The sequence below is a fragment of the Carettochelys insculpta genome, chromosome 1 (genome assembly GCF_033958435.1).
Source record: "Carettochelys insculpta isolate YL-2023 chromosome 1, ASM3395843v1, whole genome shotgun sequence".
NCBI classification, from domain to species: Eukaryota; Metazoa; Chordata; order Testudines; family Carettochelyidae; genus Carettochelys; species Carettochelys insculpta.
Window position 1 is genome coordinate 204,802,105 of NC_134137.1, and position 18,184 is coordinate 204,820,288.

Sequence of the window (18,184 nt, forward strand, 5' to 3'; positions counted from 1 at the left end):
CATTATTTTGTTAGTCTTTAAAGTGCTACACGACTGCTGGTTTGTTTTGTTAGAATACAGACTAACACAGCTACTTCTCTGTTAACTAGTCTTGTTTCCATGGCAATCAGGATATTTCCCTACCTGTGTTTATCCCAAACCTCATGCCACCTCGAGGAAGCAGAATCAGGAGAGCTAGTACATATGGGCACTAAAACCTGAGTCCAAAGTAAATCTCAGCAGAAGGAGGCCTGCAAAAATATGAATTCAGTGATTGAACATCAGCTCCAATATTGAAGCCTTGGGATAAATAGCTCCAGGTACTCCCATTCATTTTAGTGCCAATGTGATACTGATACAACATTGCCCTGGAAGGAGCTAAATGCTAAGTGACAGGGAAGCTCCAGTTCTGACAGCTCCACTGATGGACTCTTATCATAGCTCAGCTTAATCAGAGACTTGCAGCCCCCAGAAGACCTCTTTCATAGAATCATGGCACTGGAAGGGATCACACGAGGTCGTTTAGTTGTGTCCTCTGCACTTATTGTAGGACTAAGTATTATCTGGATCAATCCTAACAGGAGTTTTGTGTAGCCTGCTCTTAAGAATTGCCAGTGTTGAAGAGTCTTCAACTTTCCTAACCAATTTATTCCAGTGCTTAACCACCATGACAGGAAGTTTTCCTGTTGTCCAACCTAAACCTCCCTTGTTTCTATTTAAACTCATTACTTCATGTCCTATCCTCAAAGGTTAAGAACAGTTTTCCTCCTCTTCAGCCTAAGAATATTTATGTACTTGAAAAACGGCTATAATGTCCTATCTCCGTCTTCTCTTTTCCACACTAAACAAGCCCAGTTTTTTTAATTTTGTTTCATAGGTCATGTTTACTAGACACGTAATCATTTTTGTTCTTTGGACTTCTCCAGTTTGCCCAAATCTTTCCTGAAATGTGGAACCCTGAACTGTTAGTTCTCAACATATCTTCTAGATGTTTGCAAATTGCATAGTTATTTGCTCCATTATCTTTCTTTGCTTGTTTCTGTCTGCATTCACCCTTTCTAAAGAGTCAATATTTAGCAGTGATCAGCATTTTCTATCCTCCTGTGAATAACTGTACAATATGCACACGTGCTGCCACATGTAGATTTCTGAAATGGAGTTTCAATCCTTTCTACTGTTTGAAGTTCACATCTCACTGTGAGCTCAATTTTATTTTATCATTGTTCACTAAACCCACCTTTGTGCCTCTAGACACATGGTCTGTGACCCACCTGTCCATGAAGGTGGCCTTTCTATTAGACATAGTGACACCCAGAAGAATCAGTGAGCTGGGAATGTTTCCTAGTTCCACCATATACTCTATCTATAAAGAAAAGGTGTCATGATTCTGACCTATATGTATTTCTAAAGTAGTTTCTGAGTTCCATATGAGTCAAGTAATCCACTTGCAAGTATCTTTTTTTTTTTTCTGAAGCCATGTGTCTCAGATGGAGAGGTGGCCTGATTCTCTAGCTGTGTGACGGACTTTCAACTCTTATCTGCAAAGAACAAAGAAACTTAGACACCTAAACTGTTCCCATAACAAGGTGATGAAGGGGTCAAGCTATGTTGGCACAGAGGCTTTCAAAATGGATCTTGTGTTGTATTACCCTTTGTTACCAACTAGCTCATATCCCTCCCATCTGAAGGGACCCATTCCATTAGAGGGCAAGCTACTTCCACTGCACAGCTGAGAGGCTGACCTCTCCTACAGATAGATAGGGCAGCTACTTGGAGCTCTTCACAAAAATATCGCACTCTGGTCTGGTTGTCAACTGTGACTACAACTATGGGGACAGTACTACAGTCGGCTATCATTTCTGTGTGCTTGCACAGACTCCCTGTTGACTGTTGCTTGTTAATCTTCCACAAGTGAAATAAACATAGGGACCTTGAATCGAAGAAGAAACAGGAGTTACTTATCTGTAACTGGAGGATTTTTGAGTGTGGGGGTCCCTCCCTGCATTCCAATACATGTCCTCCATTCTCTTTCCTGCGGATTGTTTGAATGCTGGTAAGGTTGGGAAACTGGAGGGGCATTGGACCTTTTGGTGCATGAGGAGTGCTGTGGTGCATGAATGGATCAATGGACGTTATTTGCAAAACTTCCTGAACTCAGGCTCATGATGCATGTACATACCCCACCTCTGAAATACAGATGGGGGTCACACATCTCAAAGAACCTCCAGCTCTTCTTTGAGGGCCCTTGTGGGTGCTCCATCTTAGGTGCTGCACCCACAAGCCGAAGATTTTTGTAGCAGTGCCCCTCAGCCAACTGCCCGCATATGCAGAGCACAGGCTCGAGACGCCTGTGACAGCTGCTGCTTGTGCATGGGCAGCCTGTCACCTGTTCTCTTCTCGCCACCTGCTCTGGTCACATTTCCCTTTCACTCCCTCAAACCTGAAAAACAAACATATAACCAACCAACTGAGATAAGAAGAGTCTTTAAATAGTCTCTTAAACATTAAACAGGCTTTGAAGACTTAAGAAAGAAACTGACAAGTAGAGCTGCTGACAAGGCTGCTTCTTAAACAGCCCCAGCTGTTTGCCAGCTCCATTTTAAAGCATAGCCAGCCACTCACTCATGCCTGGTGTCCTGGGTTTTATGAGTACTCTCCCTCTGGCATCTCAGTCCCCACTCTCGCTGTGTCCAGTGCCTGGGAAACCAGCACAAAACTGAAGGTTGTCCTCACTGCAGGAGCCTTTCAAACCAAGCTTGCAGAGGCAGAGAGCAGCAGCTCCACAGCGGGCTTATGGAGCAGGCTTTGGCTCCTGCAGAGCAAACCGATTCCCCCCTCAGGTGCAGCCCACAGGGGGGTCAAGAGCCCTGACAGGGCTCTGGCAGTGGCAAGCCTTACAAAGAGAGGGGAAATCCCCCAGAGGGAAGAAGAGGTTGTATGCTTGGTTGGGCTCTGTGTTCCTGACAGTGCAAGGGACCACCTCAAAACACTGCACTTAAGGGGGAAGCCCAGGTGTCCTCCCCCAAGAGGCGAGAGAAGGAGAGGTCCAAACCCTCCTTATCTAAAGCAGTGGGGCTCTTTGATAAGCCCTCTGCCTCAGCTCAGCAAGGAGAAGCACTGAGAAGCGGGTACCAGAGAAGTGCCAAAACTCTCAGCCACTACTTCTGCTTCTCTCCCCTCAGTACCAACGGTGCAGGGGGCCCTGGTACCGATGCACCCACCACCATTCCTGCCTTAACTTCAAAGGACGAGCTGTTTATTACCTGTACTCCAAGCACTCTTTTGCTAACTGAGAGCTCTTTACATAGTCTGAGGCTCTCCTATTGTGACAACCGCCCTCACCCCTGCAACTGGTTTTTCTAGTTCCTCAGTTTCAGAGGACTGCATGCCTCCTCAGAAAGTACAAGGAGGCATCCTAACTTGCCACAGCCACAATGCTAGCAACACCACTGGCCACCCTCACCTATCCCACCCAGCTGACCATATTGGGCTGGGGGGGACATTCAGACAACAGCCACAGCCCATGCCACAACCTTTCCTGGTGCGGAGGGACAGACCCCACACCAGAAAGCATTTGTCTATCAAGCCAAAGCTATTGGAGATCGAAGAATGTGCCTCACACTCAAGGGGGAAGATCACTCGCCCTCTCCCCTTCCTCCACACCTGTCTTCTTTGTCTTCAACTGCCTCAGTGATACAGCTTGCCATCTCAGATGACTATTCCAAGTCCTTTCAGGAACTCTTTAGGAGAGTCACACCCAAACTTGAAATACCTTCTTCCGACTGCATTCCTGAGGAGAAAGGGAGTAACCATCTTTCCTGATCTAGACAATTGCCTGATAAGGGACCAATCCCAGGTACAGAACAAGCAAGCAGTGTTGTTTACCAGGACTTTCTTCTCCAGCCTCAGCTTGTGCGTAAACCTTAAAAAGTGTACCTTTACACCAACCCCAAGACTCAGATTCATAGGGGTGCTCCTAGACTGCCAGACTGCTACAGCCTCTCTTCTGCCACACAGGCTGAAAATGACACAAGACATTGTCACTGGTCTGTAACTTTCACTGACTGTACCTGCCAGGCAATGCCTATGCCTTATAGGTCATTGGCAGCAGTGATATTGGTGGTACATGCACGTTTACAAATGAGACCCATGCAGACATGGTTTAGAGTGGTATTCAGGTCCCATCTACACCTGCTGAACAAGTCACTTAGTGTCCCAGCCAAGGTCAGGGGCTCCCTCACCTGGTGGATGCAACCCAGCAATGTGTGCATAGGAGTATCTTTCCAGAGACCCCCTCCTACACTCATGATCACATCGAGCACCTCCCTCTTGGGGTGGGGTGCTCATATCGGGGAACAGTTAGCCCAGGGTACATGGTCCCTAAACACACAACTGCAACACATAAATCTCCTAGAGTTGACAGCAGTTCAGTACATGCAAGTCTCCACCCACATCTCCAACACTACAGTATGCATACTAACAGACAATATGACAGCCATGCATTATATAAAGAAACAGGGTGGGGTATGCTCAGAACAACTCTTCCAGGAAGCAGTACTACACTGCTGGAATCCCAACCATGCACACCCTCCTCAGGCAGCGTCGACTCCGCTGGCTTGGCCATGTCCAAAGGATGTATGATGGAAGGATTCCAAAAGACATCCTGTATGGTGAGCTAGCCTCTGGCAAAAGACCTCCCGGACGCCCCCAGTTGCGCTACAAAGATGTCTGCAAGAGAGACCTCAGAGAGGTGGACATAGAGCTGGACAACTGGGAAGAACTAACAGATGACCGCAGCAGATGGAGGCAAGGGTTACACAAGGGCCTTCAGAAGGGCGAGATGAAGATCAGACAGCTAGCAGAGGAGAAGCGAGCGCACAGAAAGCACAATAAGGACTTGCCAGACACCCACTACATCTGCAAGAGATGCAGCAAGGACTGTCACTCTCGTGTGGGTCTTCATAGTCACAATAGACGCTGTAAATGAAGTCCTCAATTGAAACTTTAAAGGGCGCAATCCATAGTCTATGCAGACTGAAGGATGCCTACTACCTACTACTACACTGGCAGTGGTGTATCCCCATCAGATCCACACTGTTGCAGCTCAGATCCCAGGTGAGAACAACATACTGGCAGACAATCTCAGTCTCATTTTCTCCAGAGACCATGAGTGGGAAATCAACAAGTCCTTCTTCTACCACATTTTCCAGAAGTGGGGCTTCCCAATGGTAGACTTGTTTGCTGCAGCTGCCAACATTCTCTGCCCCCTATTTTGCTCCAGACATGGAATAGGCCGCAACTTTCTAGGGGATGCATTCAGCATCACATGGAATGCACCTTTAATGTATGCATTCCCACCAACACTCCTCATTCAGAGGGTGATAGCCAAGATAAGACAGGATGGAGCTTGGGTCATCCTCCTAGCACGCAGATGTCCCAGACAAACCCTGTTCTCTGACCTGCTGCTTTTCTCCAGGCATCCTCCTCCTGCTCCAATGCTCCTCACTCAGCAGAACAGCTCAGTTCACCACCCAGCTGTTGACCATCCCCACCTGCAAGCATGGTACCTGGTTGGCTGATAGACCTGGAGATCCTGTGCCCACCACAGGTTTGCATGATCCTGGAAAACAGCAGAAGATCGATAACACGACAAGAGTTATTCTCAGAAGTGGCAGCATTTTATATTGTGGTGCCAATCACAATCATGCGACTCTGTGCAATCAGGGGTTCCACAAATACTTACTTGACCCATCTGCAACAAATGAACCTACCAATAAGCACCACCAGGGTTCACATAGCTGCCATATCATCATTCCACCTGCCAATTCAGGACTGTTCAGTCTTTACTCACCCTTCAGTCAAATGATTCCTGAGCAGCATTCAAAACCTATTTCCCCCGATTAGGGACCCAACACCGGCATGGGACCCTAATTCAGTTCTTGCATCTCTCATGGGGAAACACTTCAAACCATTGGCCGCCTGGTCCCTACTACATCTCTCTATGAAGGTAGCTTTCCTTGTGGCAATAACGTCAGCACGCAGAATATGGGAGATCAGCGCTGTTGTGTCAGAGCCTCCCTACACAACCTTTTACAAAGACAAAGCGATACTACACACACACCCTAAGTTCATCCCGAAAGTGCTCACCTCGTTTCATTGTAATGAAATAGTCTACCTACCAGTATTCTTCCCCAAACCACACATCAGTGATGAGTACAGGTCCCTGCATCCCCTGGATGTATGGCAAGCACTGGCCTTTTTCCTGCAAAAAATACAAGATTTCCGTAAGACAACTTTGACTGTTTTTCTCCATTGCCAGCAAATCCCATGACATGCCCATTTCCAAACACAGACTCCCAAAGTGGATTTCCAGCTGCATAAGACTTACTTACACTGATGCAGATAAACAGCCTTCTGCTAATCCTTGGGTAAATTTCACGCGGGCAATAGCTTCATCTGCCGCTTTTTTCCAGGGTGTATCCACAGAAGACCTTTGCAGAGTGGCAAGGTGGGCCTCTGTACATACTTTTACATGTCACTTTGCCATACAATCCTACTTTGACTCTCAGACCAGGTTCGGCTACTCTATGCAATTGTCAGCCAACACAAAATCTAAAGGTCCTACCTCAGAACTGCTCTGTAGTCATCTAAGGTGTGGCACCCACGGGGACCCTCAAAGAAGGAGCGGTTGCTCACCCAGTGCAGTTAACTGGAGTTCTTTGAGAGGGTTGTCCCTGTGGGTGCTCCACCACCCACCCACCTCCCCTCTGCTTTGGATTTCTACCTAGGTGTCCAGATCAGAGAAGAACAGAGAGGTGACAGGCTGCCCACATGTGAGCAGTAGCTGTCACAGGCATCTCAAGCGTGTGCTCTGCATGCACAGGCAGCTGGCTGAAGGGCATGCTATGAAAATCTTCGGCCTGTTGGTGTAGCGGTGCTGACGTGGATAAGGTGGAGTACCGATGGGGACAACCATCTCAAAGAACTCCAGTTACTGCACAGGGTGAATAACCTCTCCTATATAGATAAGTAATTTCAGTTTTTGGTGTAACTCAGTGCTTTTTGGTTTTTTGTGCTGGTACTTGCCAATATTGAGTACCAGCACCTTGGCAGCCTCAACCATGGGATTGGTTGGGAGAAGGTAGAGGTGGAGAGCCAGCTGAGAACTTTTTTTTGAGATCGAATTACTCCTTCCTAAAGGTTGTCTTTCTCTGTTTTATATTAACGAGTGATGGGATATGTTCTTCTGTCTCTTGTACTAGTTTAATCTGCTAAAGCCACTTTATTCTTTGTAAAGGGGTGTTCAAACAGCTAAACTATATTGTGGAGTGTAACATTTAATTACCATCAGTGGCTTCAGTTTCTTCTTACTCGTCTCTTCAAATCTCAGCTTGTCTACTAGTAATGTAAGACTTAAACTAGAGAGTGGAATCAAAGTCAAACTTCCTAAATATTAAGCTGATGATACTGTCACTATATTAAACAGTTCCTATATATAAGCTTAGCCTCAGTGAACATTTGTGTCTGCATCACAAGCAAAGGAATGCTGCATTTCCCGATAGTTTACAGCAGTGTTTCAAACTTTAATTTGGCCATGGAACCCTTTTATACTCAAAAGAATTTTGCAGAACCCCTAATAGTCTCATATATGGAGCTGAAAAAGTAGACCACAAATAAGTAAGGATGATGATAAACAGGTCAGAATTTGAGTGCTGGCTACTTTGCGAGTGAGGGACTGTCTGCCGCTACCTACCTGCTGCCACTGAAATAATGGAACTAAAGTCAATTGGTTTAATGGCCAGATCCCTCCCACTGCCCTGCTGTCCATTAAACTAATTAAATTTAGTTTTGCTGTTTCAGTGGTGGCAGGACAGGGAGCTGCAAAGGAGTCAGCAGTGGCAGCATCTAGAGCCTCAAATGACTCCTTAAAGAGCTGCAGGTTGACCCCGAGTCATAGTCAATTTATATTTGTCACAGTAACATTTTTAAAAACAAGAAATCATCTGACAATACTATATTTGTATTTAGTCCCCCATGTGCTCCATGTTCCCTGAGAGTGAGTACAGGGATATAAGGTAGTATATAACAGGAGTGATGACTGACTACACGTGCAGTACAGAATAGTGACATCATCCCCACTCTCTGGCTAAACTGGCATTACACGGGGATGCTTATTGTGACAAACACAAATGATATTTTTTAATAAACTTCATAAATGCTTAAATATTATTTTTAAATCATAAAGGCTACGTCTACACGTGAACGCTACATCGAAATAGGGTATTTCGATGAATAACGTCTACACGTCCTCCAGGGTTGGCAACGTCGACGTTCAACATCGACGTTGCGCAGCACCACATCGAAATAGGCGCTGCGAGGGAATGTCTACACGCCACAGTAGCACACATTGAAATAAGGGTGCCAGGAACAGCTGCAGACAGGGTCACAGGGCGGACTCAACAGCAAGCCGCTCCCTTAAAGGGCCCCTCCCAGACACAGTTGCACTAAACAACACAAGATCCACAGAGCCAACAACTGGTTGCAGACCCTGTGCATGCAGCATGGATCCCCAGCTGCAGCAGCAGCAGCCAGAAGCCCTGGGCTAAGGGCTGCTGCCCACGGTGACCATAGAGCCCCGCAGGGGCTGGAAAGAGAGCGTCTCTCAACCCCTCAGCTGATGGCCACCATGGAGGACCCCGCCATTTCGATGTTGCGGGACGCGCAACGACTACACGGTCCCTACTTCGACATTGAACGTCGAAGTAGGGCGCTATTCCTATCCCCTCATGGGGTTAGCGGCTTCAGTGTCTCGCCGCTTAACGTCGATGTTAACATCGAAATAGCGGCACTAACTTCGAAATAGCGCCCGTCACGGCTACACGTGTTGGGCGCTATTTCGAAGTAGCGTGCACGTGTAGACACAGCTAAAATGTTGTTGTAATGGAATTTTCTCATGCAATCCTTATTTGCACTTCGGGAACCCCAGGGTTCCATGGAACACCATGTGGAAAACACTGACTTGCAGGATAATTGTGGACTGAGAATTAGGCATTGGAAATGTTATCCTCTTTAATTTTCTGGCCTTCATTTCAGCCAGCTTGTAAAAATTTCTGAAACCATTTGTAAAACCACAGTCCTTTCTTTTCAGGTCTCCTGCAAGCGCAGAATCTTCTAACGCAACTACCTCAGCAAAGCCAAGCCAACCTCCTGCAGTCTCAGCCAAGCATCACCCTCACCTCACAGGTCAGTTTTGCTCTTGCAGCTTTTCTGCACTTCTTTGCTAGACTCAAACTTATGGGTGAGAGGAGCACATATATGGTAGTAGCTTGAATAGAAGTTGAACTATTTAGTCTTTTCACTTTTCTAGATGGCTACAGTATAATGGAGTTGTCAGCTGCACCTATAGTTGAGACTGCATAATTTCCTTTCATGCTTCTCTGTTTCCGTTCACTCATAATTTCCCAAAACATTTACTCTTTCAATTAAAAAAGACCATGCTTGGCCTTTTTTAAAGGTGAAAATCTATGGTATTTTAAATGAAAATAACTGGGTCAATTTTGAGTTTAGGTAGAGTGTTAGAAAAATAGATTTTTCCATCATGTTAAACATTTTTGTGGCTTTACTTTTAATAGATTTAAAATCAAAAGAGCTATGGATAATACATTGCTATTTGACATAGAAGTCATTGAGTAAAAATCCTTTTAATTGTGCTAATAAAAATATTTTTATTTGACTAAATTGTGACTGAAGATTTTGTATTTATATAGTTGACTGATTTTTAATCTACTTTACACAACTAATTCAACAATGTGCAGTTAATTTAGCTGCTAAATTGGCAGGCACATAAGGCAATGTCCATGGGAGGCATTTACATCACTTCCTTCACATCTTTATAAGGTTCTCAGAGTTCCTAAAGCTTATAGGAGAAGACCTGAAGGCTTCCTAAAGTGTGCAGAAGAGGGCTTATCTTCTGCAAGTTTTCCGAAGATCCAGTGGATACAATGGTCTATTTTCTAGCCAAAGAGCTCTATATTGTTGCCAATCTTTTGCAGTCAGCAAAAAAGTAAAGCTAATTATTAGCAGTTTCCAAAAACAGTTGCTTTAGAAGGCTGTTGAAGCTCTATGGTTAAACTTTCAAAACTCTGGAAAAGTAATGTTAACAACCCTGGAGTGTAAATTTTGATTGTGTGTGTGTGATTACAATAATCTCTAATTATATGATCGCGTATTTCTGGAATAAGACTCACAATATTTTTCATTTAATGCAGGTGTAGGTTGAACCTCTCTCATCCAGCACCCTCGGGACTTAACCGGTGCTGAATGAGAGAATTTGCCAAGCCACAGGAGGTCAATATTATTTCATGGCATTACGAATGCTTCCACTTCTCATTGGGCCCTTAAAAGACATTTAGGGGTAAATTACAGCAAAACAACAGCACAGAACCCTGAGAGCCCAGGTTTGGTGGCTGTAAACAGACTTTATGGAACCATGGAAAACTTTTCTAAACCCATGCTTAGTGACTGTCTGGCTAACTAAAGTCATGCCGGACTACGGATGTTGCCGAATGAGAGCATGATGGATTAGAGAGATTCAACTTGTGATAATCTTTAGCAAATACTATTGGTAATGCTGCTGTCTATGAAAGTCCCAAGTATGAAAAGAATTGCTTACCCCATTTTGTGTGTGAAAGATAAAATTGTGGATATTAGCCCTCCTAGTTCACAGTGCGGTGAGCTTCACGTGTGCCTTTGAAATGTTCGGTTTTTTGTTTTTCTTTTTAATGCGTGACGTAGAAAGAAGAGAACTTTTATAAAGGGTGAAGTCAATAAAGACACGTTTGTATAGTCCAATACAGCTAAAATAAGCTTAAAATACTGAAAAAATTAGCATACATATGTATCCACAGTTCTTACGCATATTGTACATTACAGTAGGGCCTCAACAGTTGCAAGGGTTCCATGTTCAGAACCCTCACGAACATTGATTTTCGTGAATGCGGGACAGGGAGGGGACTCGGAGCCCTGGGGAATTGGTGGTTGCCAGCGCTCCCCACCCTGGGGAAGCTGTGGCCTCAAGCAGCTGCTCAGGAATAATTGAATTCGTGAACATTAAGTTCAAGAATGTGGGGACCTTACTGTACTTGAGGACTGATGTGTGACAATGTGATTATAAGTATCAGAGGAGTAGCTGTGTTAGTCTTTGTCCACAAGAACAAGCAGTCCTGTGGCACCTTATAGACTAACAGATATATTGGAGCATATCATGGGCAAAGACCCACTTTGTACCTCTGACAAAGTGGGTCTTTGCCCACAAAAGCTTATGTTCTTCTTTGAGTGGTCCCCGTGGGTGCTCCACAGTAGGTGTCGGGCTCGCCCAGCGCCGCAGATCGGAATTCTTCTAGCAGTTTCCATTGGATCGCGCATGCGCCGATGCGCGCCACTCCCCTGTGCGCCCTCGGTCATGTGCGCGATCTGATCCCCGCCAGTTCCTTCTCAACCGCCAACGGCTGCAGATGGAATCCGCTCCGGCTAAAGCCAGAGACAGATAAGATAGTTGTTTTATTTGTTAGTTCGTTGTTTGTCACTATTATACAAAAAAAAAAAAAAAAAAGAAAGAAGAGCATATTAAATAGTAGAGAGAAGAGGAACGGAGAAGAGGGGGCAGACAAAGAAGGCTGTTTAAGCCTTCCGCAGCCCTGAAGGCCGTGAATGTTATTTTGGGTTGTAGAATGCACTGATTAGCGGCTAAGTACCCTATTAACAGTAAAGACTCACCGCGATGGCTTCCTCAGGGTTTAAGAAGTGTGAGTCATGCCGCGAAGCTATGGCGGCCTCCGATGGGCATAGTGAATGCATTCGTTGCCTAGGGGAGTCTCGTGTTACCCAGAAGTGTTCACACTGTGCTAAGCTTACAGCCAAGGCCAGGAAGGACAGAGAAATGAGGCTCAAAATGATCTTGTTTGATAAGGCCATCCAGCCTGAGCTGCCAGAGAAGCATCACACAGAAGGGCCTTCTGGGTTGCATAAAAGGAAGGCAGCCTCTTTGACCCCCTCGGTGCAGAAGAGGAGGAAACTCTCCCTGGCTCGATCCTTGCCAGCAGTCCCAGCAAGCAGGACGAGCGGAACGCAGAGCCCCCAGCTGCGAGCTGATGAAAGCGGCAGCGCAGTAGCGCACGTGGCCGAGGCCAGGCCTCTGACTATACAACAGGCGGCACGGAAGGTGCCGCGAGCACCAGCGCAGCGAGTGCTGGAATCGGCGTCACTGCCGCACGCGGCACCGGCTCCCACGGCGCCGACGGCGCAGGGGCACCCAGCACGGGACCTACTGGCACCGGAGGAAGCTACCCGCACGGCACCGACAATGGGGCCGAGATCCCCGGCACGGAAGGGGGCAGTGCCCACCCTGCAGGGGAGGGGGAAGGCTAGAGCTAAAACCCGGCACCTCAGTCCATCTCCAGGCAGGGCTGCGATGCCCTTGTCACCAGACCCTTCCCGAGATACACATGCCGCACCACCGGGCGGCAACTCCACTGGTTTATTTCGGGCCTCCCTCTCCGTTCCTCCAACCACTTTGCCGTGGCTCAGGCCACCTTCACCATTTTTGGGCATGGATCCCCTTGAGTACTATCACAAACCAGCTTCACCACTATCAATGTCATCACGGAGATCCCGCTCTCCCAGACATCATGGGTACACTCCCTGATCGTGGTCCAGGTCTCCATCACCGGGCCCTTGCCCATGTTGCTATGGCCGTCCTCATCACACTGAACACAGACACCGCAGGTCCAGATCCAGGGGCAGGTCCTCTCCCACTACTCGTCAATACTTCTGTGTACACTCTCGCTCTGGGACAGGAACGCAGTTGTCCCGGGGGAATTAGCTCCAGAGTGCCGAGACTTCCCTTCACAGCCCACCAGGGAGCAAGTATACCAGTGAACTCGGGAGCCAGGGGACTTGGGGGAGGCTTACCCCAGCCGTTCCTCCTCATCCTCCCCAGATGAGGCCATTGCCCCCGGGGGTGTCTCCCCTCCGGATGACCTTAAACAATTCCAGGAGCTGTTCAAAAGAGTAGCATTCACACAGGACATTCAAATAGCAGAGGTGCAGGAGAAGCACCATAAACTCCTGAAAAATTTGAGACCCCCGGCTTCATCTAAAATCACTATTCCGCTGGACGAAGCCATTATGGAGTCAGCCACTAACATATGGCAGACTCCGGCCTCCATTCCGCCTATGAACAAAAGAGCAGATAAGAAGTACTTCATCCCAGCCAAGGGCATGGAGTTCCTGTTTAGCCACCCACAACCCAATTCTTTGGTGGTCCAGTCATCTCAGCAAAGGTCGAAGACGTCCCAGTACATATCAGGGGGGTCGGATAAAGATGCTAAGAAATTAGAGCTGTTCGGCAGGAAGGTCTACTTCTCCTCTACCCTATTATTGAGAGTGGCAAACTACGCGGCACATCTATCAAACCATAACTTTGACAATTACTCTAGACTCACCCCTCTCATGGATTCACTTCCGGAGGACAAGAAGCCAGTGTTAAAGGTGATTGTCCAAGAGGGCTACGCGGCATCGCGAACGGGAGTTCAGATTGCCCTGGACGTGGCAGACACAGCGGCTCGTTCAACAGCCGCAGCAGTGGTAAAGCGTAGGGAATCCTGGCTCCAGACGTCTGATATCCCCAGAGATCTACAGGCGAAGATCATGGATCTTCCTTTTTGAGAAGCAAAAGCTGTTTGCAGAGTCAACTGACTCAGTCCTCCACTCCAGCAAAGACTCGAGGGCCACACTTAAGACCTTGGGTATCTATACTCCCCCATACAAGAAAAAGAAAGTCTATCCTCAGCAAAGACGCCATGCTTACCAACCACAGCACGCACAATATCAGCGAGGCTATGACCAAGGGCGCCATCAACAGCAGCAGCAGTACAGGGCCCCCAGGTGACGTTCTCAACAAAGCTGTACACCCTCAGGGCAAGCCCAGAGACAGCAAGTTTGACGGATATGTCGGGGGCTGCACTATCAACACCATTGCTCAGTGCCATTCTCATCTCAGCAACGAAGGGTCCTGTGGCACCTTATAGACCAACAGAAAAGTTTAGAGCATGAGCTTTCGTCAGTTAACTCGCTTCTTCAGATGCTCTTCTTCAGATACCCCTCTGATTCTCATCTCATGTTCCATCATCGCCTCAAACCGTTCCACTCCCAATGGTGAAAGATCACAACAGACGAATGGGTGCTAGAAATTATAGCCACGGGTTACACGATCCCCTTCCAGTCACTTCCACTGACGAAACCTCCCACCCGGCCTCCCCGCAGGGACGCTGCCCCTGCGGCGAGGCTGAAGCAGGAGATAGATCACCTCATGTTCAGAGGGGTGGTGGAAAGAGTGCCGGAACAATTCCAAGGGAAAGGTTTTTACTCACACTACTTCCTAACAGAGAAGAAAACAGGAGGCTGGAGGCCAATTTTGGATCTATGGGGCCTCAGCCGTTACTTGCGCAAGCAGCGCTTCCGGATGATTACAGTTGCCTCCATACTTACAGCACTGGATGATGGAGACTGGTTTGCAGCCCTTGACTTACAAGATGCTTACTTTCATATAACAATCCACCCGGCACACAGACGCTTCCTCCTCTTCACGGTCAGTGGGGAACATTTCCAATACAGGGTTCTTCCGTTCAGCCTATCCTCGGCACCCAGAGTTTTTACCATAACCCTGGCAGTGGTATCAGCCTACCTGTACAGGCAGGGGGTGTTTATTATTTCCATATCTGTCCGACTGCCTACTGAAAGGGGCCTCAAAGGCAGAGGTCCTACGCATGATATGCGTCACTGCGAACATGTTTACTTCGCTGGGCCTAGGTATCAACCTCGCAAAGTCAAAGACCGAACCCACGCAAGATATAGAATTCATAGGGGCACGCGTAAACTCTATCGCATCAAGAGTATACCTGCCCGACGCCCGCTTCTGCACCATCAGCTCCCTGGTGCAAGTCATGATTCACAGCCCTGCGGTGCTAGTCCTAATGTGCCTGCATATGGGACAGCTACATTTGTGGTACAGAATGCCAGGTTACACATGCGAAGCCTGCAGCATTGGCTGGCGAGTGTTTACAAACCGGCATCCCATACCATCCACAGGGTAGTGTCGCCCATGATGGAGGTGTGGAGATCGCTAGCGTGGTGGGAAAATCCCAAGAAGCTGCTAGTGGGCGTGCCCTTCCACCAACCACAAATTTCTATTTTTCTTACAACCGACACCTCCCACATAGGAGGGGGAGCACACATTGGCAGCAAGGTGACGCAAGGGCTATGGTCCCCTGCGGAACAGACACTGTACATAAACATACTGGAGCTCAGAGCAGTGTTCAATGCGTGCAGACATTTTCGGAAATACCTGCACGGCAGAGTAGTCGGGATCAATACCGACAATACCTCCACTATGTTTTACATCAATCGACAAGGAGGGGTACGATCCCATGCGTTATGCGCGGAAGCAGTCCTATTGTGGAACTGGTGCATTGCCAACAACATAACGTTGAAAGCCTCGTACTTGCCGGGCGCTCACAACGTGAAGGCAGATCAACTGAGCAGGCGCTACGCACTCATGCACAAATGGCAGATCCGCTCAGACCTGCTACGGCGCATATTTCGTGCCTGGGGGTTTCCCCAAGTCGATTTGTTTGCCACCCAGTACAACAAGAAGTGTCCCCAGTACTGCTCCAGAGCAGGAATAGGGCGGGGTCCCTGGGGAACGCATTCATGATTTCATGGAAGGGTCCTCTACTCTACGCGTTTCCCCCCACAACGCTTATCCACAAGGTTCTGCAGAAAGCCAGAAGGGAGAGAGCTCGCATGATACTCATAGTTCCAACTTGGGACCGGCAACAATGGTTTTCCTTGCTTCTGTGCATGTCGGATCGTCCACCCCTCCCCCTACCGGTGGCGCCAGACTTACTCACACAGGCTCAGGGGTCCATAGTGCACCCGCACTCTCAGGGACTACGCCTACGAGCATGGCTCAGCGCCTTAGAGAGCACATGTACGGAGGGAGTACGACAAGTCTTAGAGTGTAGCCGAAGGACCTCCACCAGGAGGACTTATGCACAGAAATGGACACGTTTTACAGCCTGGTGCTCTGCCAAACAGTTAGCTCCCCTTGACGTTCCTACAACCGTAATACTAGAATACCTATTGGACCTCAAACGAGACGGGCTTTCTCTATCCTCGCTAAAGGTCTACCTCGCCGCTATATCAGCTTTTCGGCACAAAGAGAAAGGGCCCACCGTATTTGCCCACCCTATCGTCACAAGGGTTCTTGAAGGGGCTGGTAAATCTGTACCCCCTCGAAAACCGCTACTGCCGTCATGGAGTTTGGACTTGGTGCTCCATGCGCTATCGGGACCACCCTTCGAACCATTAGCCACGGTACCCCTCCGACTCCTTACCGTGAAAATAACCTTCCTCCTTGCGATTATGTCAGCCCGCAGGGTGAGCGAGCTCGCAGCAGTGATGGCAATGCCGCCCTGCACAGTATTCTCAAAGGAGGCAGTAATGTTACGGTTACACCCAGCCTTCGTTCCAAAAGTTTCCTCGGAGTTCCATCTTAACGAACCAATAGTCTTACCCTCGTTTTACCCGAAGCCTCACAGCTCCAGCAAGGAGGCGCGCCTACACCTCCTAGATGTGAGAGGGCGTTGGCCTTTTACATAGACAGAACTAAGTCCTTCCGGAAAACGGACAGGCTCCTAGTGTCTCTCGCTCCCAGGTCAAAAGGGGAAGACCTCTCTTCCTAGAGAATTTCAAAGCACATTGTGTCCTGTATGAAACCGTGCTACGAGCTTTGAAAGACCCCTTTGCTGACCCCGCCTAGGGCTCACTCCACCAGGGCGGTGACGGCGTCAACAGCCTTCTTCAAGGGCATCGCGTTAAAAGACATCTGTAGAGCGGCGACCTGGTCATCCTACGACACCTTCGCCAAGCATTACGCCCTGCATCGGGTGTTCGATGAGGATACCCGTCTGTTGACAGCAGTCCTCTCAGGGGCAAGCTACACATGAATCGAGTACCCACCTCCTTACTGCTGGGTAGTCACCTATTGTGGAGCACCCGCGGGGACCACTCGAAGAAGAAAGAGAAGTTACTCACCTGTAGTAACGATGGTTCTTGGAGATGTGTCCCCGTGGGTGCTCCACCACCCACCCATCCTCCCCGCTTCAGATCTCTGTCCGGTGTTTTTCAGGAGCATCCGAGGCAGTTGGTCAAGGAACTGGCGGGGATCGGATCGCGTACGTGACCGAGGGCGCACAGGGGAGAAGCGCGCATCGGCGCATGTGCGATCCAATGGAAACTGCTAGAAGAATTCCGATCTGCGGCGCCGGGCAAGCCTGACACCTACTGTGGAGCACCCACGGGGACACGTCTCGAAGAACCATCATTACTACAGGTGAGTAACTTCTCTTTCCGATATATCTGTAACATACCACAGGACTTCTCATTTTAATGTAATTAAAGACAGAGGGCTAAATCCTGCTTTCCCCTTCCTGCTCTGCAATCCACCTGCTCTGCATTGCAGAATACCAGTATCTCAAACCAAGGAGGCAGCCAACTTATGTCAAGTCCACATTAGGGGGTAATATCAATTTAAGATGCTAACTCCATCTACAAGAACTGTGTATCTGGAATTGATGTATCTTAAATTGATTTTTGCTGCCCTCCCCAGAGCGAGAGGTCTACCGGGGAAACGCTCCTGTCAACTTCCGTTACTCCGTGATTGTGAGGCATGCTGGGGTCAACAGCAGCACCCTGATAGTTCAATTTAGTGTGAGCATACTAGGTGCTGTGAAGCAAACCTAGAAGATCGACTGCCAGCGTGTTGATTTTTGGGTGGGTATAGGTGTACCCTCTATAAGCCAGTTAGGGGTTCAGCTTTGAAGGAGACATAGCTGTATAACACTGTGATGCTCTGGAGTGGTCATTTGGGAGCTATTGCTAACCAGCATGATTTAGAGCAGTTTTGAGGTTTCTCTCTGGTGCATTGGGGTAATAACCAACATGAGAATTAGGCATTGAGCATACAAATGCCATAATACCATATTTTCCCAAGCTGCACTGAGCAGAATTTGCCAATGAAGAGGATTCAACTCTGCATTTACCAAAATATACTTCCAAAGAGGTGGTGTGAAACACTCAAAGCTTG

At 48.0% G+C, this 18,184-nt stretch overlaps 1 protein-coding gene across 7 annotated transcripts in view; it reads left to right on the plus strand.

Moving 5' to 3' along the window:
• POU2F1 (POU class 2 homeobox 1) overlaps positions 1-18,184 on the plus strand; it is a 252,484-nt gene that overhangs the window by 178,810 nt on the left and 55,490 nt on the right. For all 7 annotated transcript variants that reach the window (XR_012646068.1, XR_012646069.1, XM_074998134.1 and 4 more), the window contains one exon: positions 9,128-9,222. Coding sequence is in view for 5 of the 7 variants with exons in the window: in XM_074998134.1 (XP_074854235.1) it covers positions 9,128-9,222 (95 nt within the window). In the remaining 2 variants the exon portion in view is untranslated. The remainder of the gene's footprint in view (positions 1-9,127; positions 9,223-18,184) is intronic.